Here is a 22,447-nt window from a genome sequence, read left to right on the forward strand (position 1 = left end):
ATGGTGTGGGGATTAGGTCTAAATCCAAAACTCCCTGAAATCAGCAGGAAGGTCTATCTTGTACCACAGGAAAGGCAAAGATCCAAAATGGGTTTCAGTCTCTCCGACAGTGAAGACCCGTACCCTAGGTGATGCTTCTGTATTTACTATAAATAAATTGTATCTGTCTATAAAAAGTTGGCATGGAAACACAGAGAGCAAACAATAATTTCTTAAATAAACAGAATTTTAAGGATCTGCCAAAGATATGTCAGATCAGTAAGACAGCACAGGTATTTTTTTGCCAGTTATGTCAGCACCCAGAATTTGAAGAACTATTATGGGATAACTGCATCAAATGGATGCCCTAGTACTTTGAACTAACACTTTTGTTTTTAGAAGACTATCCCTAAATTTAAAAATAAAAGAGACACATGTACTTTTCTCTTCTAATCTTACATTGTCCAGGGCTAAAGCCCTGCCCTTGGAAGTAGGAATTTAAATTTCTGTTCATTTTAAGTGACATCCCCCAGGCCCCAGGGCTCACTTTATTCCCTGATCAAGGGCACGTTCGGCCTCCTCGAGAGTATCCCACAGCCGCTTCTGGTCCTGCTCCATTTCTTTCAGGAGTTTCTCCTGTTGATCCAGAGCTTGGTCTCTTTTCCTCAGCTCCTCTGCTGCATCAGGGAGGCCCTGCAGGCAGACAGAGAGCAGAGTTACTCTGTAGCCCAAATAAACTTCACTTTATGCCACTGGCTACTGACCAATGTGAAGGATAAATTGATTGTAAAGTAGATTTGGACCACTGCATCCTAAGGTTTTATGAATTTCCTAGCAAAAGCATTACTGACCCAGAACCCCCCTAGCGTTTAGTATATTTGCTGCATATAAATGTTGTTTTGTTAGAAAACAAAATGATTGTAGGCAAAAAAAAAAAAAACCACCAAAACAAACCCCCATTGAAGACTTTTTCTTAAACTTTTAAAAAAAACCCATTAGCTTAAAAAAAATTTTTTTAAAAGGAGTCTTTGAAGTGTTTTCTCAGAGGTCTAAAGTTCCAGCAGACTGAGTAGTGTGTGTGTATTTACTCCTGTTATTTTATTTACACAAGGACTGCACTATTTGGCTTATTTAATGAAAAGTAATACTCTGGTATAAGAAGAATTTATTTTATATATATATTATAAGAAGAATAATCTTACCGTCGGAGATACTTGGCTTTTACTTAGCTCAGAATATGCATGTGATTCCAATCTATTACTCAGCTCCTGAATCCGTTGGTGGTGCTCTTGTAAAAGTAATTGTGCCGCATGCTCACGCTGCAAAGCGTTTTGTAACTCCTCCTGTACATTGTCTTTGTTGATGTTCTGGAAAGAGAAACAAGTTGTGCCTGATTCTGAAACTATACTCAGTGGTTTCCCTACCATTGAGTGAGTTCCACTTGCAAACATATCAAATTCTAAAATAAATGCATGCTTATGATTAGTATTGAGGTTTTTTTAACTTGAAGACATCACTGAACAATAAGATGGCAAACCAGTTAATTGCTGTGTTTTTTATAAAGAACATTCATGTAAAGTCTTGCCATTCATTATTCTATTCTAATTAAGACCACGGGATGCAAAACTTCAGTATTTAGAAGGAAAAATATGCAGATCAATGTTCAGAATTTTAGTGGAGAGCTTATTAACCCTTGTAAACACCTATGTGGACTGTTCTTCTTGTCCAAAAACTGTTCCAGAAAGAAATAATTCTTCAAAGAAAGTTGTCATCTGCATTTCAACTACAATCTAATATGTGATAATTTTCATCTAACAGTCCAAAACCACTAAGGGCATAAAACCTGTTAAGAACAAAACTGAAGATTATTAGATATTTTTGAGCTTAAAAAAAAATCCATTTTACTAGCTAAGAACAGGAAGGACAATGGGTGAGACATCATCTAGCAGATATTCTTTGCTTCGAAGTGTTTGGATTGGGACCCCCTGACAGGTTCTACCAACTAGGCTTCAGGTTAGGGAACCCACAGTGTCTCAGTAAGTCAATCACCAACAGCAAAAGGCTCAGGGGAATTTTGTGCTACTGAGAATATAGACAAAAGCTTTTTTCCCCCTGCCGTAAAGTTACTTCTTCAGGGAAACAGACCTGCTAAAATTTGCTTTGTATTTATTATAACATTCATCAACATCCATACAGAGTTTAAACTGCTATGTTTATGTTTCATTAACATTCTTATTGAATACCCTCATTCCCACTGACTTTATTCTGTTAAGTGAAATCTTCTTTTAGGATATATAAATCAGATCAACATTTCCAGCAAATGGGAAAACCTGGATTGCTGAAGACCAAACTCTAATTTATACAGGATACCTCCTTCTACAAATCAAAAGATAACTCCAGTGGAAAAGAGATATTTCTAAATAAATCTGTCTTCTGATTTAGTGACATTTACAAGGCAAGGTTTCTGGAAAATTCTGTTGAAAGTAAATCAATTTGATGCTTGTTTTCCAAAAGAACACAAATCAAAAAATGTGTAGAAAGGAGAATCTCTTTTAAGCAAGAGAGCCTCCAAGTCAAATGCACTTACTTGCTGAACTTCACTTAATTGGGTCTGCAGTCTGTGGGTTTTTTCAGCATCTTTTTGCATCTTGTTCAAAGCCCATCGGCATTCTGCAAGCTGCAGGTACAGTGAGCGGGACTCTACTTCTGCTGCATGAAGCCTTCGTGAAAATTCAAATATTTCTTGCTGCAAAGTTGCTATGTTTCTCTGTCAGCAAACAAAAACAAGTTGATGGGCTATAAAATCTGCTATTTTAGCAATAAAATAAATAATATTTAAGACTCAAGAAAAAGAAGACAAAACATAATTTTTTCCTCCATCTCTAAAAGACATACACAAGGACTAAAGTTTGAACCTGTCACCTACCAAGGGTAACTGCAAATTCTGTTTACAAGGAAGTACTATTTTCATGTAAGGTTTACTATAAAAGATTATTAGAGAAAGAGTTTATCCTTTCATTTGGGTTAAAGGAAAGAAGGTTATCTTTACTGAAAGAAAGGATGGTAAACATGAGAAAGTAGAAAACAATAATAAAAAGCAGCCTTAACATTTACATCAAGCCAAAAGCAAATTTGTGCTTATAAGCTAATACAGATCTGATCGAACTTAAAAAAAAATCTTTTACTTGGATACACTAAACCTCCTCCAAAAATTCTTTCTCAATAAAAGAAAAGACCGATTCACACCCTAATGTGTGACAAATCAACTTCTGAGTGTCCATATAGTAGCACTTCACTGTCATGGACTCATGACCAGTCTGAAACAAAATACATGCTGCTATCAAGGGAGCTTCACCGTTGCTGTAAACCTTCTGTTTCCATGAAGGAGGACTGTAAGTCTGCTTACTGTGCTGGGCAGTCTGTCATGCAATCCAGCTTCCAGGGCCTGGGCATTTAGTCTGCGGAGCCCACGAGCCAGCCTGTCTATCAGGGAGTCCCTCTCCAGGAAGGCTCTGCACCCACGAGTGCTCCCTTGAACTGTCTCCATCAGAACGCTCAGGTTGTCCATCACTTTTGCAAAGCAGTTCCTGGCTGTGCCGATCAGCGAGTTACTAGAAAGCCACACCTCTGAATCTTTAAGAAAAAAACAACAAAAAGGAAACATCAAGCAGGTTATTAGTTCCCGTTTCTTGTAATATCACGTTCGTTTTCACTTACACAGGATGGAACCTGTAAATATTCTGAAACAGAATGCTGAATCTGAAACATTGTTCAAACTTTGCTTTTAAAGGATATGAATTCAATTTATTGAAAAGAGCATGATCAAAGAAGAAAGTGCCTGAAACTGAATCTAAACACACTTGATTCAATGGCAACTTTTATACCAATTTAGTGTTTAGGCTTCTGGAAAATGCATCACCTTGTCTTTCTCCTGCTATTTCCCTTTATTCACATAAATTATCCCTCTTCTACTATCCTTTTTTCTGTGACAAAAATGTGGGGACTCTAAAACTATAGGTTAATAAAGAATCAGGGGTGGCGGAAATGCAGATAAATCAAGGGAACCTGTATCAGTTCTTACTGTAAATAAACTCCAGAAACAGCCTTCTGCTTCCATGGCCTCTATATACCGAAAGGATAAAATATCCTATCAACTGTTTAAGAAAATTAATCTGTTCCAACAGTACAGAAATGTGATCATTCAGAGAATGTAGAAAAGGATTATTATTTTAGCCTGCAATAAAATTACTCTTTTAGGGAAACAGCCCCACTTAAATTTGTATTGACTAGCTCAGGACATAACCTCTAGTCAAAGGTGTCTATCATAAATATTCAGAAATATCTCTTCAGAGCTGTCTAAACAGAATAGTTTAGATAAAATCATAAAAATGGAAATTATATGACCACCCTGACTTATTTTTTAAATATATTTCTGCTACAACAATATACAGTTAAAATTACCTTGGTTGCTGAGAACACCCTCCAGATCTGAGATAGAATTGATCATCGCAGTATAGAGGTTAGAGCTACACAACCAGTTAATTGCTTCAATACAGTCAACTCCTTCCTCTCCAAAACCTGTGAAACAGAAGTGCAGCTAGCAGGATAAATAAATCACAAAAATATGGCACACTGCTGCCTCCAGCTCTTTAAGAAATTAACCAAAAATAAGCATATAAACAAGAAATTAGTCAGGACAATTTAGACTGTTTGAGGCATGCTTCCAGAATGATATTAAAAAAAAAAAAGTAGATGAATCTTCTAATTTGGAAAACATTTTTAATACCATTTATCCTTGTAGAGAGAAATATAAACTGATCTGGCAACAGAAAGGGGCAAATAGACATAATCTCTAAAGAAAATTTTGAAATCCTATGTTAATATTTTACCTGAATCAGAAAGCAATTTTTGTGGGTTTTTAGGAAATAAATATTAAAAATTATTTTTTAAAAAAGAGGAAATACTTTTTCCAAAAAAAAAGAAAAATCGTTTAGGAACATTGCAAGATATTTACCACAAGGAAGATGCTGTAGCACCTAGTTCTGAAACCCATAACACAAATATCAAAAATATCAGATAGTGTTGAGTTCATGTGCATAACTGAACTTTTACCTGCAATTATTAACCTAAGACTAGGCATTTCCTCTTAGAGAGAAATGCATTTGTCAAGCAATATAAAAAACATAAATACATAAATAACATTTGTCAAAATGTCATTAAATATGTTTTTATGCCCCAGCAATAAAAATAATATTCCTCTTTGTTATTCCCTAAGCGTGCAATTTGATGTAACTCTTTAAAAACATTCACTTACGTGTCACAGGATGCCTGCCTCTGGATTCTCCCAGACAAACTTGAATTCCAGGGCTTCCTCTGCACCCGTCTGACCAGACGAAAAAGGTACAAGAATATCGGGCCAGACCCCTCAGCCTGTTGGCAGCCAGAGCTACAATCACAGCTCTTCGGAACACATAAGCCAGGTTCTTGGCTCTTCTTTGCCTTATCCTGACTGCGTCCTGGTTTCTTTCCATGACAGCAGGGAGAGCATAAAGGAGGCTGACGATCTTGTGGTTCAATAGTTGTTGCTGGTTCACCTGTTCCTGGAGAATGTCTCTTTGGCAAGACATGGCGCACAGTCGGGCGTAGAGAGAGCACAGGGCCCCTGATAGCAGTGCACAGGCTGCCAGCAGGAATGAGCGTGCCTTGAAAGCATCTAATAATGAATTTTTCAAGGTATTGTTTTCCTGGGCCAGTTTGTCAGAGAGTTGTTCAAGGCCATAGAGTTTTTGCCTGTTTTTCTGCACCGTTTCTTCCCATTCCTGCGACAGAAACAAACCAAACTATAATGGACAAAACATTAACTACATGGTTTTTAACTAGAGAAGAATGAAAAGAAAATTTAGCTTTGCCATTCAAATGATGCATTAAAGGAGCAAAAGTCATTAGTAATAATCGTGATGAAACTGTCTCTTCCAGTAAACAATTACAGAATAAGATGTATGAAACAAAAACATTGGTAGGAGGGAAATTTACATGATAATCAATTGCAAATGGACTCCTGATTTCTGAAAACAATCCACCAACACCGTGACAGTTCACAGAAGGTCCAACACCACTTGTCTGCCCAAAATACAGTTTTATTAATTGACTTAACAATAACATCCTCCAATTTCAGAGAGAACACTTCTGTACCAAGCAGAAAGCCAGTGTAAGTGAGAGGAAAAACAAGGAAGTCTGGAACATGAAAGTTGACAGATTGAATTTTTCAGCATGCAAAGATTTCCAGTCCTGAAATCTGCATCAAATAGAGCATTATTCTGTAAAGTAAGTTGCAGTAACTCACAAATAACAAGGGACATCTATTTCCTTTATTCACTATGCTTTTAATTGAAACAGGTGGGAAGGAGTGTGATGATAAAGACAGTAAATGGTGGTTGTGGAATAACAGGGAACATTTTGGATTACAAATAACTCATCTAACAAGGAGTGACAGTTTCACACTTTTAGGCCACTCCTCACTGTAGTATCAGAAAAACAGAGTTGCTTAACACTGTTGAAATCTACCACTGCTCTTAGGGTCAGTACATACGTAACTAAATTTATCCCCAGGTGATACCACATTATTGTTATTCTATACAATCTTTGCAAATGGTGCTGCTGAAAAAGTAGCTGCTGCTCTCAGTAATTCTTAAAACAAGCAAAGTTGATCTTACAGCTTTAACATTCTCAGAGAAAGAATAGAGCTATCTGCACATGAAATCAGGCTTCTCAGCTGGGCCTGAAGACTAAATTCTCTTCAACAAATTATTCATCAAAGTAATTTATTTCTTATTTTAAGTGATGTTAATATTAGCACAGGGATGGGTTGTTTTGTTGTTTGGTTTTGGATTTTTTTAAACTTTAAACGTATACTAAAATTCCCAAATGACCTTTAACTGCTAAGAGGCTTAAACTATTGAAATAATCCATTCAATTTTTAAAGATAAAAAATTAGAAGTTCACAGCACCATACCTGTGATCTTGCATGAATTTCTGCAAGGGCGTTTGAGTACTGCTGTTCAAGATATTGCTTTTCTTTCTGCGACCAGTGTTCCTGTGCTTTTAACTGTTCAGACATTTTCTCCAAAGCACTCTCCTGGTTCTGCTGAAGGTCGTTCATAGTGTCAGTCTTGTGCTTGCAAATAAATTCTAGGTAAGATATCTGTGTGACAAGCATTTAAGAAGAAATTATTATTTACCTTTTCATTTTAAGTTAAGCACAAACTATTCCAGCATAAAATCTAAACTGCAGTTTTTTCAATATTTTATTAAAACTAAGTAAAACCCTTTCATGACAGATAAATTACTTGGTTCTCAAAACAAAACTGAAATATATTTTGAAACAAAGTATTTTATTTGGTTTCGGTTTTGCTATCCTTCTACCACCTTGTCACCCTCTTCAGGCAGGAAACCTGAGCCAGACACTACATATTTTTTTTTTTAATGATTGTCTTAAATTTTAGTAAATTATGAATCCAAATATATCTTTGAGAAGTTTGTGATGATTGCAAACAATAATTAAAACATAGCCTTAAATTTTTTGTTTGTTTGTTTGTTTGTGTTTTTTTTTCTTTTGTTGAAAAGTCAAGACATTCCAGATTATTATTAAATTTTAAAACAATTTCAGGGAATTCTAGCACAGAGAATTTTTTCCTTACAAATAGCTCATAAGTTTATGATGTATTTTCAACAAATATGAAGGGATTCACGCTTGTGGTTTAACACTGCAAATCTCATGCAAGCTAAATGGAGGAATGAACCAAGCCAACAACGATCCCCAAATGCACACACCTGGACTTTCTGTTCCTAGAAAATATCAAGATACTTCCAGATAGATCACACTGAATTGTGTGGGAAAAAAGTTTTTTTAGCACAGTCTAAAATCCCAGAAAAGCTGCTAAGTACATGAGAAGAACCCTAGAGACCTCACAATCAGTCTTAATAACAGTCCTTAATTAAAAAGCAAGCAACAATAAGACACAAGCCCTACAAACACTGCCAACAGTGTTCACCTTCCCTTCTCTTTCCTCATCTACTTCAAAAGAGAAATAAACCAGAACACAAAGTGATACCCTAAAGAGCTCTTTAGGCATAGCTTAGCCTCTGGAGCCAGCTGAGTTATTTTAGAAGGGGCTTTTTCCTTCCTAAAACCACAAGGTTTTCTGGGGAGAAACGCCATGTAAACTCATTTGCTTCAAAACCTTTCAGAGAAGTACAGCTCCTCCTTCATACAGATCCTGACATGTTTTATAATAGGTATTTCTGTCTGTTTCTGAATAAAAATGTCATAATCCAAAGTTACAATTAAACAAAAAAAACCCTCACTGGCACTCTTTCAAATAGTACATCTGAATCATAAACACATAATTAAAAGGTGATATTCCTTGAGAAAGTGTATTTTGCCTCTGGATTATAGTAAAATATAGACTTGATTTATGACTCTAAATGACTATGTTCAGTGAATTTCTTCATCAGTAAGATGAATTTATTGTCTTTTAATTAGGTCCCTGTGGCTTCTATCAGATTGCCCTTTCAGAATATCCTGCACAGATGGTGGAGCTGGGAGACTTGATGCACACTCCACTCACATCTAAATGCCCCTGGCAACAAACTGAGCAGTGGACAAGCCATAATTAATGGTGCTCATTTGTTAGTGTCCAAATCCTTTTTTGGGGGGATGAATATCAGTCCTTTTTAACGAGACTGCAGTGTGAATAAATGTCACTGAGCTCAGCAGAGGCAGCTGATGCCTGGGGACGCTCACCCTCTGGTTGGCCTTGTTGAAGTTTGAGACCAGGGCTTCAACATTCTCATGCAAGAGTGCACAAAGCTCTGTCCAAGGTAATTCTTCCAGGGGGACGTTTGTCTGTCTGGAAAGCACCTGGGCATTTGCCAGGGTCTGGTATAAGTTCAGGAGGATGGACATCTCCCTCTGGAACACAAGAAAAAAATTAATTGCTGTAGCTAGGCAATGTTAAAATCAAAAGAGATGCATCATGTGTGCGGTAGCAGCGCTGAGCACAGCTGAAAACAAGCCCTCGAGGTTCATTCTCACAGCTTTACAAAATTCCTCACTTCATTTCTAATAATTGCAGCCATAATATTGCATATTATTACAGGAGTGTAAGAAAACAGATTTCACAAAATTTATCTAGTTAGACACAGTATGTAAATAAAGTATGTGAGTAAATCCCAATCCTGTGGGGGCCACAACCATGACCTGGCAGCTAAAAATTTCCATGCTCTTAGTGGATGCAATTCATTCACCCATGTTTATACCTTGAGGTGCCTCCAAATTGTGTCCCAACACTTGCACAGCACACAGAAAACTGTCCATTTGGCTTGGCAGCACCATAGACTCTAAATTCCTTTAAAAATTTGTTTTGTGTGGATTACATATGATTAATCAGCTGGCCAAAATGGGCCTACAGCTCCATCAGTCAAACTCCACAAGCCATGCCTCATTTATTTACAGTGATTTTAATCAGTAGTATATTAAATTGATTAAAAATAAATTTTAGCAACAACAGCATGCAGTAGAAATTCAATTGTTCATACTTTCAGTTCATATAAGTGCCTTAGAAACTTTTTTAAGTTAAGATAATAGAAAGCTGTTTCTCAAATGCTGTATGAGTACAGTCAGAGATCAATATAAGATTATCAGACTAGACTGGAAAGAACATATTCAGGAAGCATAAAAATGGTATAAAATATGGAAAAATACTGTACAGGTCAAGAAAGCAGGAGGGGAAAATGAATGGAAGAGAACACACTGGCATTTTCACACAATTTAAGCATAGGTATAGCAGAGACTAACAGCAATATATTAAATGTTATCTACACTTAGTTTCTGCTACAGTCTTCTGCTTTTTCATTTTGGGAAGCAAAATCAGAGCTGTCTCAATGGAGTAAACAGGACCACATACAGGTACTTCTGCTTCCCAAACAAATACAAACAGCTTTGGGAAAATGCAAAGCCATCCAAGGCAATAAATACCTGATCTCATAAGGCAACCCCTAATACAACTCTTCCAAAAATGAACACTTTTATCACCTGCTCAGGACAGTCTTGTGGTTTGAAATCCTTTGAGTAAAACAATTAAAGCAACCAGCTCTATGAATATGACAGCGAGACAACACTTTATTTTTTAACCTTTCAATAATATAACATTAATTTTGAGTCTACCATTAAATACTGTTTCCATTAAAAGAAATCTTGATCATGAATGGAATCTTGTCCATAATTCTTGTCGTGTCATATATTTTACTAAGGAATACAAATAAAAAGGAAAACTCCTGCCACAGCAACAGCTAGCAAGCACTTTAGATTAAGCAAGAATTTTAGTAGAATATTTTCAGCTTGCAATTGTGTTTTGTAGTTATAAATAGCAAACATTAATGCCTGTAGTTAGGGCAGACAGTTGCTTTTCTCTGTATGTATTCCTTTTGTGCCTGATGAAATTACTTTTTCAGGCTAACTAGGCCAGCAAATGTCTTTTAATACATTAATGCTTGCATGGAAGAAGCTGTTATTCTCCCAGAAAGAAAAAAGAAGATCCTGATTTTATTTGTCTCCAGCTTTTGAATCACAGATCTGCCTGGGCAGTGGACATCACTGAGACAAAATGTGGAATCATTCCATCAACTGAACAAAAGACACCCACAAATCTGAAGACTCTCTGATGCAGGTCTCTGCTCCTGTCCACAGGGAACAGACCTCATGTACCTTCCATGCTCAGGGCTCTGAGAGAGAAAGAGGAGAAGTTTCCAAGCCACCAGCAAAAAAATATTTATATTGCTAAGAGTAGAAAGAGAGCAAATGTTACCACACTATGAAAAGAGAGATTTTCTAAACATGCTGACAACTTTCCTTTTTCCCTGCTGCTATGCAAAACGATGACAAAATTGTTATTCAAGGTGCAGCTGGGTAAAGACAGTAGAGAAGCCCAAAGTGGTCACATAAGAGGAGAAAGTTTTCAGAAAATAATCCAGCGAAATACATCCAATGTGCCAAATCCACAGCAAAACAAGTAAAACACAAAACAACAACAAAAAAATCTCCTCTGCTTTTCCACCTGAAAGCTTGAAACAATTTTCAAGCAATTTTTACAGTCAAATACTTGCACTAAAACTAAAAAGGTGTATGAAATAGAAATAAGCATTTCTACAATGGTAGCTAATGAAACTTGACAAAATGGTTAGGTAGAAAGAACATGCTTCACATGATATGATAATCAACATCTACAAAATGCCTTAATTAGGAATGCCATTACATCCTATCCATACTTTAAAAATATTTTCAAATTAGCTTCTCCAAGTCATTGGCTACATTTATTCATGTAGTAAATTTTTTTAAAGGTAACATAAGAACAAAAAGGGTGAGAGAATGGCAGAGTTCTTCCGCAGCTTAGCACAACAAACACAGAAAATCCTCACCACAGTAAATATTTTGACAGTATGTTTTAAAACACCTAAACAATGTGTGTCACGTATTTTTCCTTACTATTGAGCACTTTTTATTTGTATTTACAATTTACTATTGAGGATTTTTTCCTTACTATTGAACCTTCATGCAGGCTGAAGCTGTCTGGAGGAACCACTAATGTGGCATTGGGATCTTGAGCTCTCCTCATTGCCTCAACCTTGTCTTTCCATTCCATACCGTAGGTTATATGCTGTCTCGGTGAACTGGAAAGTTTCCACAAAAAAGATACTTTAACCAAAATTACTTTTGGCGAATGCTCTATGTTCTTTTAAATGATAATCAATGGATATGGCAGATACCACTTTAGCACATCACATGGATCCTGAAGCTGCTGGCCTTTCTTAATTGAATGAAGAAATTTATTTTCCTTCTAAGAAAGATTTTTCAAGAGGTTATATTTTCAGTTACCAAGCCTGGTGTCATGCAATTCATAAGATTATTTGGATGTGGCCTCAAAGTTACATATAACAAACAGAATTCATCATATTTTAATTAGCACAACAGCTGTCTTCAGAGAGACCATGTCACATCTTGCATCATCAGCCCTGATTTCAAGTACAGTTCTTGCTCTTAAGATTTCCACATGCCTGACCCTACTCTGGTCTGACTTTGAAAGCAAGCTACCCAGAATTTTAATCTGTTCTTGTACTGTGTCAGTCAGAAAAACAGATATATCAAGAGCCTGGCATGACTAAGCAGGCAGCTGATGAGGAAACTACAAGGCAAAACAACAGCATAAACGACACAGAAGCACAGAGAGGGAATCCAAGGAAGAATTTTAAAAGATTGCCTGAATATTTAGGCATGATATCAGGAAAGCCAAAAGCTTGCTTAAAAATGATGTTTGCAAAGTTTGACAAAGGTTTTTCCAGCTCAAGTTTTAAGTATCTTAAAAGCATGTCCATAATCATGAATCTTGAATGAGTTGCTCGGGCCACAAACTTCCTTTCTTCTGGGAAAACTGATTTTTTTTCCTTCTCCACTACTCCTTGTGTGAGTAAGTCAAAAGAAACACCTGTGTATACAGACCCAAATAGTTCTAGGCTGAAAGAGAGGTCACGCAAGTTCTGCTGCCACAGGCACAGCAGACTGTGCGAGGCAGGAAACATCCCAAGAGATTTCCTGTGCTTTCACACTTTTCAATATTTTTTAACCATTTAAAGCTTTCTACAGTCATTCAAAAGTTGAAAACAAAGATTACTATAAATGATACCCAACTTCTTGACAGGAGTCTTAGAGATCCAACTGACTCACTGAAGTGGAAAACAGTGTTTTCATAATAATATAAGAATTGGACACCTTTAGGATATCTACTGGATATCTATTCCTACACTCACCCCAAACACTACTGGAGGCTGGACCCTACCATAAATATGATTTTCAAAATTTTTGGTTTGGCAAATAATCTGTAGCAGGCCAGTTATTATCTGTACCATTCACAATAGCTTTGGTTACTGATATGGGCCTGTTGTTGGACTGCCAGGTTCTGAACCTTTAGCTTGGTTTGGCACATTGCCCTAGAATTTTCTGCTGACTGAAAATTGCAGGGAATTTTCTATGAGCTGTAGAAAACTACGAGTTGTACTCAAGCTGTCTACTGCCATTTTGGAATGGATTTAAAAGGAAACTTACGCTTTTTTTCCTGTCTCAAGAGCATTTACTGGCTCTCTGAAATCTTCCCTTGCTACCCCTTCTGACAAAGCTTCTCTTCTGCGGAGCTTCTCTTCACTCAAAAGGTCTTCGAGTTCTTCAATTCTCAACTACCAAGTGTTAAGAAAGCAGTTAAGGGAAGTTAGGAAAGACTACCATGGTCTTTAATGCTGTTCACTGCTCTGTTCTGCTTTTTACAGGTTAATATATTCTATTAATTCTGTATGGAATTAGAAAGCATTGAACACACATAGAAATGTATTAATACATAGAGTTCAAAACAGAGAGAAATAGATATGCTGACCAAAAGCACATTTTGTTGTCCTTGTGTGGTGTTTGGATTTTCCTGATCTCAATTATTTATATTACTGAAGTTTTCCAGGGGAATTCTATTCATTAAGTAGGCTCATAAAAGTGTAGGATAAACAGTAAAAGCTACACTTGCACTCAGAGCAAAGCTCATGTGGAGCCTATTCATGTGCATAAACAAGGAAGAAAACCTGCTGTGTTCTTCACCCAAAGAAGATAAATCGTTAACTTCCAGGAATGTTACCTTTCCCTTTGTATGCTGTAAAAGTAGAGAAGGAATAAAAAAACCTGCATCATCATTATTTATTTAATCATCACTTCAGAAATCCAAGCGCCTGTACTTAGAAAAAGTAATAAAAAAATAGCTGACTGAAGAAGTAGAAATGCTTTTTTGTGTTCCTCAGAAAATAAGAAAATAATAATGAAATTCCCTTTTGTTTTCTCATTTAGTTTTTCAAAATTCCACTGTTAGTCAGTACAAGATCACTCAGCAATCATCTTTCAGGTTTTTCACTTTTTTTTTTTAATAAACCCTAATTGCTTTAATGGATCAAACCCTGTGTGACACAGTTCAGTGATACAAAAATTTAATATTCAAGTATACATATTGCATTTTTTCATATATTCAAACTTTTCTGGTAACAGCAGATGTAATAGCTGAAATGTACTCTGAATGATTACATTTGGAACTGCAGTCTCAGGACGCATTAATATCTCACACCTAGAGAAGTTGGGCAAGTACACTCTATCTCTGAAATTACCTAAGTGCCCATTCCAGAGAAATAGGACAGAATATTTTAGCAGTTTAACTATTGTGAAATATTTCCTTTCCCCTCACTGTTTCAATGCTACTTTGAATTCTAAAACATAAGAATGTGACATTTTATTTTGATTCTATTAACTTGACAGTTCCCTGGAAATAAAGGAGATGTTTTTCTATTACCTTTTACAGTCTTGACAATCATTGCAAAAACATCTACTCAGTGTTTTCACTGGAGAAAGGAAATCTTAACATTTTTGGAAGACTGCACCTTTACAAGTCCATCTTCTATTTTACTGCAAACGTCTACCAAATATTTAATCAAAAGTTTACCTGCATGACATTTGTAGTGTATTTACATTCTGCATGTGCTAGTTTTGCTGCTGCAGCATCATCCTCCAGTTCCTTTATTTTCACTGCAGCTGCCTAAAAGTACATTTTAAAAATATCTAAGTCCAGAAAGATGATATCATGCAAAGACAACTTTATTTGTTCAGTTTATTAGGTCTCCATAAACCAACCTCTGGTATCTGAACTACTTGCACTTTGGAACTGTGAAAACTCATGTCAATAAACAAATGAAAGGAAATCATTACATATCCAGAATATTAAAGTAATATTTTCTATTTAGTTAAAGAAATTGATGTAGGATTATGCTCTTGCTACAGTTTTTATAGTCACAGATACGTGTCTCTACATAAATGCTTGGGCATGATATTTCAATTGAAAAAAGGTTTTGAGCAAAAGCAGTAACTACAGAGCTGCTATAATAGAACTTCACATGAAATTTTAATTACATTGTTTCCTATCAAAAATATCATCTCACTTTGACTGATGATTGATTTGAAAAGAACAATACACCCCAAAATGACTTCTGCCTTCAAGTGATGCCACAAAGATGAAGAAAAGGACATTAATATTAAAAGTAATTTAAGACACTCAAGGTTACACAGATACAAGTAAAGTCATTGATTTTGGACAGGTAAAGCAAGTATGTGAGACTGAATCCTAACTCTAAGCACTTCAGTTAGGGAAACGTTAACTGAAAAATAAATAAATAAATAAAATTTACATACAAGCTGTTGGCAATAAATTTAAACTCTGTATAAGCCCACACATTCACAAAAGGAAATAATTGAGAAACAGAGATCTGTGGAAGGCCTATTAAAGAAAAAGTCACAGCACTGAGATCACCAAACCCCCTCCACAAAAGCACCAGCCAAAAGGCTTAAGCTTTGCCTCCTCCAACAAGACCTATCTGCTTAACATGCTTAAATAAAAAATTTTTTAAAACTCATAAATCCTGCACAAATACTTCCTCTATACCTCTATATTGCTAACATTGCTTTCCCAGTGACATAAACCCCTTTCCGTCGGCAGTTCAAACACCACTCTCAGGTCGGGCTCACAGCATTCACCTGCGCATCCACATTTCCTGCGAAGTGACACTCCACATTTTGTTAACCAAACACAGGGCACTCATAGCCTGACTCAGAGGTTTCACCCCTCAGAAATGAGACTGCTCAGTTGTGCCAGTGCTTGCTGAGGCTCCCAGCAGCAGGCAGAAAGCTTTACCTCCAGTTCTTTGAGGAGCCTCTCCTGCCGTTTGTTCTTGATTTCCAGAGTGTCGGCCTGGAGCCTCAGCACCTTGGCACAGCCATTGTTCTCTGCCTCCATGTCCTTCAGCTTCTTGGTAATGCTTTGCAGGGCAGCATTAGTTTTCTAAAGGTAAACAGGTAAAGGAATAGATAAATATGCCAAGAGGCACTTTTTCTATGATAAAGTATTGCAGTTGAGAGTTCAACAGAGGAATGGAGACTGCATCAGAAGATGATGTTAGAATTTTAAAATCTACAACGCCAGCACATGTCAACAGAAGTGTTTACCCAACAGCAGACATGCTTTTGATTCACCATCAAGAAATTTATGTTGGCCCAAAAAATCACTGTGAACATGATCTTCTGTGGTAACACTAAAATCAATACCAGATCTCCACAGGACATCTTTCCCTAAAAGAGTACAGCCCTTCCAATCTCTTCTGTCTCCCAGCCCCGTGGCAATGATAGAAACAGAGTGCATTTGGTGAACTTTTGTCCCCCAGCAGGGGACATTTTTGTTATGATTTTGATTGCTCAAACTTCAAATAGATGTTTTTTAGAAACAGTTGGTCCCACAGACTAAATAATTTTGATTTCTGGTATTCTGAAAAGGATTTGCTACTATCTAGAAACTGAATTGCTTTAAAAACTTGTGAAATATGAAGTCCTCAGTAGAATAAAATAATCTGGTCCCCACTCAATTTCTGCATACAGAAATTGAACTATGGAAGTAATGGAAGCATTACTTCAATTGCTGGACACTGCAGCTCCATGAAATCACTACTACAGAATCCCCATTGTCCATATGAATTTCATTTAAATTTAAGGTAATCCTCTAGCTTTGAATGTCCAGCAAGACAGTTTTCTTCCCTTCAGAATGCAAGATAAATAAATAAATAAACCAAATTTAACTATTTTCTACACTTTCTAACATTTCTGCTCTATACCTGGAAAGATACAGAAATATGTATTTATTCAGGTTTATCTTCCAAATATTAACAAAAGTGAACTGGGGAATGTGAAATAAGTAACAGGTAGTTTGCTGTGAAATACTCCAAAAAATTTAAAAACATTTTCTACTGGAAATACAATTAACATTAGCAAACTAAAATTGTCGTGAGTATGTCAAGCTCGTTAAGCAAGTCAGAATGAGCTGCAGGATTTCAGAGTTTTGAAGAATTTCTGAACTTTTCGTCAGCAATATGACTGTTGAATACTATCCCCATAGCTACCTGCAAATATTTGCTCATGAAAAACACAGCTTTTTTGTTGTTGTTGTTGTTGTTTTCTCTTTTTTGGGGGTTTTTGGTTGGGTTTTTTGGGTTTTTTTTTTGGTTTTTTTTTTTTTTGTTTGTTTGTTTGTTTGGTTGGTTTGGTTTTTTATTTTTAAACCATGTGTGAATGCCACACTCTCCCAGGTATTCGAAGGAAAAAACCGTGAAGGGCTATGGACTCCTGCCTAACCACGAGGCGATGCTATTGCCCTTCCTGTCGAATCCGAGCCCTCCTATCCCGGGCCAGGATCCACCCAACAGATCCTGTCACAAAGCAGAGAAGGTGATTTTTCCTGCATGCTCGTTCCAGAGGCACATTTCAATACTCCATGACTCCGCTCCCATGCCTACCTCAGCATTTTCACAGCCAAGTTCAGAAGTACGGTTTGTGACCTGCAGTTTTTCCAGCCAGGATTTGCCTACGTGCTCAGAATCCCACTTCTCTGAACTTATTAAGACCACAATTAAATCTCTTTAGCTTTCATTTTGTAACTCAGAATAACTAAAGGAGATTTAAACCAGGCCTGCAAATACACAACACAAAAGACTGCAATGCATGCAAAGTCATAATTTATAAACCCAAACTTTTCTGATGTTCATCTGACAAGTTTAAATTAATTCAGTTTTCAATGCAGTCAAGCCCAGATGTAAGAATTTTTATTTCCTGGAATTTTATAACTATACATAACATAATTCTAGGGTGATGGGCAGACAAACAGCTACAAAAGCAAAGTGGAAAAATTTAACATTTTTATTACTGAGGCAGGTTAGGGTTTGGCACCTACCAGTGAATCACATTTTCATTTCAGTGAGTTTTGAAAGTCCTGAAAGACTTTTGAGTTCAGTGACATCAAGATTCTGAAACCCTACAGCTCACTCTGGCCTGTTTAATTAGATGTATTCATGGCAATCTTAGTCTACTCATGCTAATTACATTGCCTACAATTTTATAGCTTTAATACATTTACCAACAAAACCCCTCCCTCTACAACCACCGGCAGAGAACACTGCCGGGGGACTGACAGACAACACAATGTCCTGAGCCATACACTGCTCCTTTTGTCCTTTTTCAAGGACAAACATCACTTGACAGAGCATGGCATACTTTTTCAACACTGGTTTTTGATGCAGCATTAAACTCTCTGAAGGTAGCTCCTATAAAACACTGTACACAACAGAAGGCAATACCCTTCCAGAGCCTCCTCAAACTAACTCAGCCACTTCTGTTGGCCAGAACTCAGAGCTTACCCTGCTGCCCCTGGCAACTTAAAAAGGAAAACTCTACCTAAAAGTGGGCTTCTTCGCAGCCGATATCCTGCCCAGCTTTACAAGTATCAGCTTTGAATAAAAACTGGTTTGTGTTTCTGTTGCAGTGTGTTGTAATATCCTGTTTTAAACTTCCGGGTCACTTCCCCAGGTGTGCCAATACCTCTCTCCCTTCCCCCTCACCCCCTTGCTGAGTGAGTTCTGTCAATCAGGCTTAACATTCCAGCAAGGCCTCGTAAGGTTGGTTACTTTCAAAGGATGCCCTTCAAGCCTGGGGATCATTGGCCTATCTAGGTGTCCCTCGTCCCTTGAGACCCTGCCCCTCCCACCTGGTTGGTGGCTCACCTGTCCCTTCCCCTCCCCCTGTCCCGGAGCTTAAAAGGTGAATCAGACCATGTGCTCGACATTCTGTTGGAGCTGTAATCAACATTCAGACCTCTGTGACCATGGAATAAAGCTCTGGATATTTATCTTCTGGCAGAATCCGTCTCCTTCCTCTTCACCATAGCCTGAAGCCTTCCCTCCTGAGGTAAACGGAGTTCCTAACAAGCCTGGACTTGTTCAGTGCCCAGCTGCAGTCACCAGCAAGCTAAAGGTGTCTCTGTGGTGATATGCCACAGCTGCCGCCTTTAGCCCAGCAGCAAGGGTCAAACTGGCCCAGGCACAATCTATCTGGTAATATCGGGATTCATATTCCAATATTTTGGCCCCCAACGTGAGGCTGCATGTTTCTGCTTGTTTTGAGAAGGACATCAGGTCCTTCATAATTCTGTAACTTCATTACTTCTGTAATCTTCAGCATTATTCTGCAGTATTTAGCTATCTGGGGAAATTTTTTCCCCCTTAAACCAGAAAAACTCCAACCCACCCCACACTTTGCACCAAAAATCTTTCAGCCAGAATCTCATGGAACTTTCCATCTATTAACACATCATACCTGAAAAGCCGTTTCTGCTTCAGCTTTTCCTCTAATGAGGAATTCTAGCTCAGCAAGGTGTACTCTGTGGATGTTATCCTTCTCCACTGCACATCTTTGTTGCTCCTGTTGAAGCTGCCACTGATCACTTTGAACTAATTTCTCAATCTCTGATGCTTTTTGCTGATGTCTGTCATTGATTACTGTTGTTTACAAAATTTTAAAAAAAAGAGAGAGAAAGAGAAAGAGAAAAAGAAAAATAGCACTGAAAATTAGCATGTTCAGAAAAAAAAAAGTATAATCAACTTAAGTTCCTCTGTGTATTGTGATATCCTGTGAAACACTGGAACAGTAACACTTCCAGTTTCACTACAGAGAAACAATCACATTTTGTGTTCCTGCAGCATCTTTCACACAAGGACATAGAAATGCTTTGGAGATTTCTACAAGTTTAAACTCTTCTCCCTTTGGAAAGGAATAAAAATTCAACTCTTTCAAGTAAGGCCTCTATAGCATAGGGAACTTAATAACTTAATTACATTTTTCTGCAACACTTGGTTAGCTTATTTCCAAATATTTATGAGATACTTGAGTCTGTAGCAATTAATTTCAAGCTCATTTTAAGTATCAATAAAGACAAACACCAGCCACATGAAAATGATTCTAGGAAAACCTTAGGCAGGTTGGGCTAATGAGCAAAGGCTTAGCTTTTCTGGGGAAATTTACTGCTGCTCAAGAGAGTTAAATTTTCAGCCCAATGGTTGCCCCAAGATAGGGAAATACTGGATCTACTTCTCTGTTAAAGCGTAAATGCCAAGGAAGAGCTCTTTTCCTAAAAGCAGTTTTACTAGGAACTTTGCTTCATTTCACAAACTCAGTCAAAATATGTTGTTTTTTTTTTTTTATGTTGCTGAGTACAACTAGCTATGTTGGCATCTATGTGATCACCACTTCTAATAGGTTTTTACTTCAAATTCATCCCATTCTTCTGAAATTTCTTCCTAGATGGAGAAGAGGGAGAAAACCAGAAGAGACATGTTGGGAAATCACAGAGAATTAGTGGACACAATGATGGGAAAGACCTGTCAGATGTCAGGAATCGAACCTCAAGAGGAACAGCAGAAAAACAGTTTGGAGAAGATATAAAGACAGGCCACAAGTGAGATGCTCTGTCCAAGAAGTTAAGCTGAGATGGTGTCAAAAACACCACACGAGGTGAGCAAGGCTCCAAGAGACAAGGAAGAAGCAGTAAGTTAAAAACTGAAAAAGAAATGAGAAGCAACACTGCAACTATTTGGCTTTGACATTTGTCACAATGAAAAAAAAAAACAGGGGTAAAAATCAACAAAGAACAAAACTAAACTAAACTAAACTAACAAAAAAACCCCTACCAAACAAAAAACAGCTTGAGAAATTTAAACCAACCAAGATTTTTGTAATTTGTGTGTTCTCCAAATGAATGAAAGTGCAGAATTCTTATTATCTTTTAAAAAAATATGGCAGTATAAATGCACTTTCAAGTTTCAGAGTCTCCTTCCATCCTTGTAAGGTTACAAAGTTCAGGAGTGCTCCAGTCTTTTCAGTGAACACCAAAGATTCCCAAATACATAATACATCTCCTGTGCTGAATTTAAACAGTACTTTATTTACTTAGGTAACAAAAAAAACCAACCAACCAAACAAACAAAAAAACAATCTCCCCAGCTTTTAAGAGTGAGAAATCTCTTTCTGTTTGAGAAGAATTAATAATTTGAGTTTCTGAATGCAAAACTAGCAGGGGAAAAATGTGCAGGTAAAACCATTCCTTTCCACATACTAAACAAAACCAAAGATGACATGAAGAGGCCAGATATGAGCAACAAAAAGCTAGAAATATCTGAAAAAGTGAAAGAAAAAAGCAGCACAATGAGAACTCCTGGAGAGAAAGAAAAAGCTTTTTGGAAAGAATGTAAACAAATAAACAGGATTTGATTTTATTTTTTTCCCCCTGAAAATAAAAAGGAAGAACTGCTGGACATAGTGATAAGCAGGAAGGGGAGAGGGACTCCTTAATTACAATTCTGTACACACTGAAGGAAGGAATAACAGAGGGTAAGGAGCAAGAGAAAAAAAAAGGTATTGATAGGCATAGCAGGTTATATTTAATTCATACGAGACAGCAAGGGTTTTGCAAACTCTTATGAGCTTATAGAAGCAGATGAGTAAGACATGGGAAAATAAGAGACTTTCAAAGAATGCTGTAATTGTAAAACCTTGTGCAATCTCTGCTTTTTTAATGACTTGGGACTGGTATATCCTCTGGCCATGATTTTTTTTTTTTAATTACCTTGAAGTTCCATAACTTTGGTTTTTGCATCACACAGTTCATCCTCTGCAGAATACAGCTGTAAATTAGCCTCTTTTCTAGCAAATTTCATTTCACTCTCCAGATTTTGACGAAGAAGTTCTCCTTTCTCAAGTTCCAACCTTAATTGCAGTATTTCTTTTTCATAGCGAGACATCTAGAAAATAAATATTTCAGAGATTGCATTCACAGCTGCCATCTTATCCCATCTGATTTTTAAATACAGTCTTGAAACCACACATTTTAGATACTTTTTTTTTTTATGCTGATCCTGTTCCTAGATCATTTTCATGTACCTAAAATGTACCTCTCTGTTTTTCCAAACATGCTCTGCCTTAAGAAAAGAAAAGCTACAATTATATTCTACAGGCAATTTTATCGTAACTCTATTTAGCAACTAGAAAAGCAGTTGTGTTGGGATATTAGATTATCAGACACCTAGGAACTCACTATGTAAACATAAACTTCAGTCCAATGATGTTCGGCAGTCAAGCAGAATGCTATTAAACACAAGCAAACAAAGAAAAGGCTTCAAAAAGGATTCTTATCTGTGTTAAGAAAGATAGTCTAGTCAGTGCTGCCAAAAACTAGACCCAGGAAACCACATTCAAGCCATTAGAACTCAAGAAGCTGGAAAGTAAAACATGAATTTCTTCAGAACATCTACAAAGCAGCAGCATCCTTATTGCATGCTCCATTCATAGGAAATAATTTAACCCTATTACAAAGGATTTCCCTGATGCTCTTGTGGCAAACTGGTACCTAAATGAAGTAGCAGTGAGAAAATGCTTCATTAAAATTTTCTTTAGTTTGAATTTTATTACTGA

At 37.0% G+C, this 22,447-nt stretch overlaps 1 protein-coding gene across 1 annotated transcript; it reads right to left on the bottom strand.

Moving 5' to 3' along the window:
• Nucleotides 1-522: 522 nt before the first annotated feature.
• LOC135460134 (coiled-coil domain-containing protein 171-like) lies at nt 523-15,899 on the bottom strand. The gene is made up of 6 exons (XM_064736806.1): nt 15,798-15,899; nt 8,783-8,950; nt 6,992-7,180; nt 5,294-5,798; nt 3,386-3,612; nt 523-672 (listed from the first exon to the last, which is right to left on the bottom strand). The coding sequence occupies exons 1-6, from the start codon at nt 15,897-15,899 to the stop codon at nt 523-525; spliced, it is 1,341 nt and encodes a 446-aa protein (XP_064592876.1).
• Nucleotides 15,900-22,447: the final 6,548 nt, after the last annotated feature.

This window comes from Zonotrichia leucophrys, chromosome Z, assembly GCF_028769735.1.
Source record: "Zonotrichia leucophrys gambelii isolate GWCS_2022_RI chromosome Z, RI_Zleu_2.0, whole genome shotgun sequence".
Taxonomy (NCBI): domain Eukaryota; kingdom Metazoa; phylum Chordata; class Aves; order Passeriformes; family Passerellidae; genus Zonotrichia; species Zonotrichia leucophrys.

Excerpts from the sequence above, each read along its gene's own strand:
- LOC135460134 (XM_064736806.1), bottom strand. The coding sequence starts at position 15,899 with ATGGAGGCAGAGAACAATGGCTGTGCCAAGGTGCTGAGGCTCCAGGCC. Across the intron at positions 7,181-8,782 it reads TCAACAAGGCCAACCAGAGG|ATATCTTACCTAGAATTTAT; the intron begins GTGAGCGTCCCC and ends CTTGTCACACAG. Across the intron at positions 673-3,385 it reads ATGACAGACTGCCCAGCACA|GGCCTCCCTGATGCAGCAGA; the intron begins GTAAGCAGACTT and ends GTCTGCCTGCAG.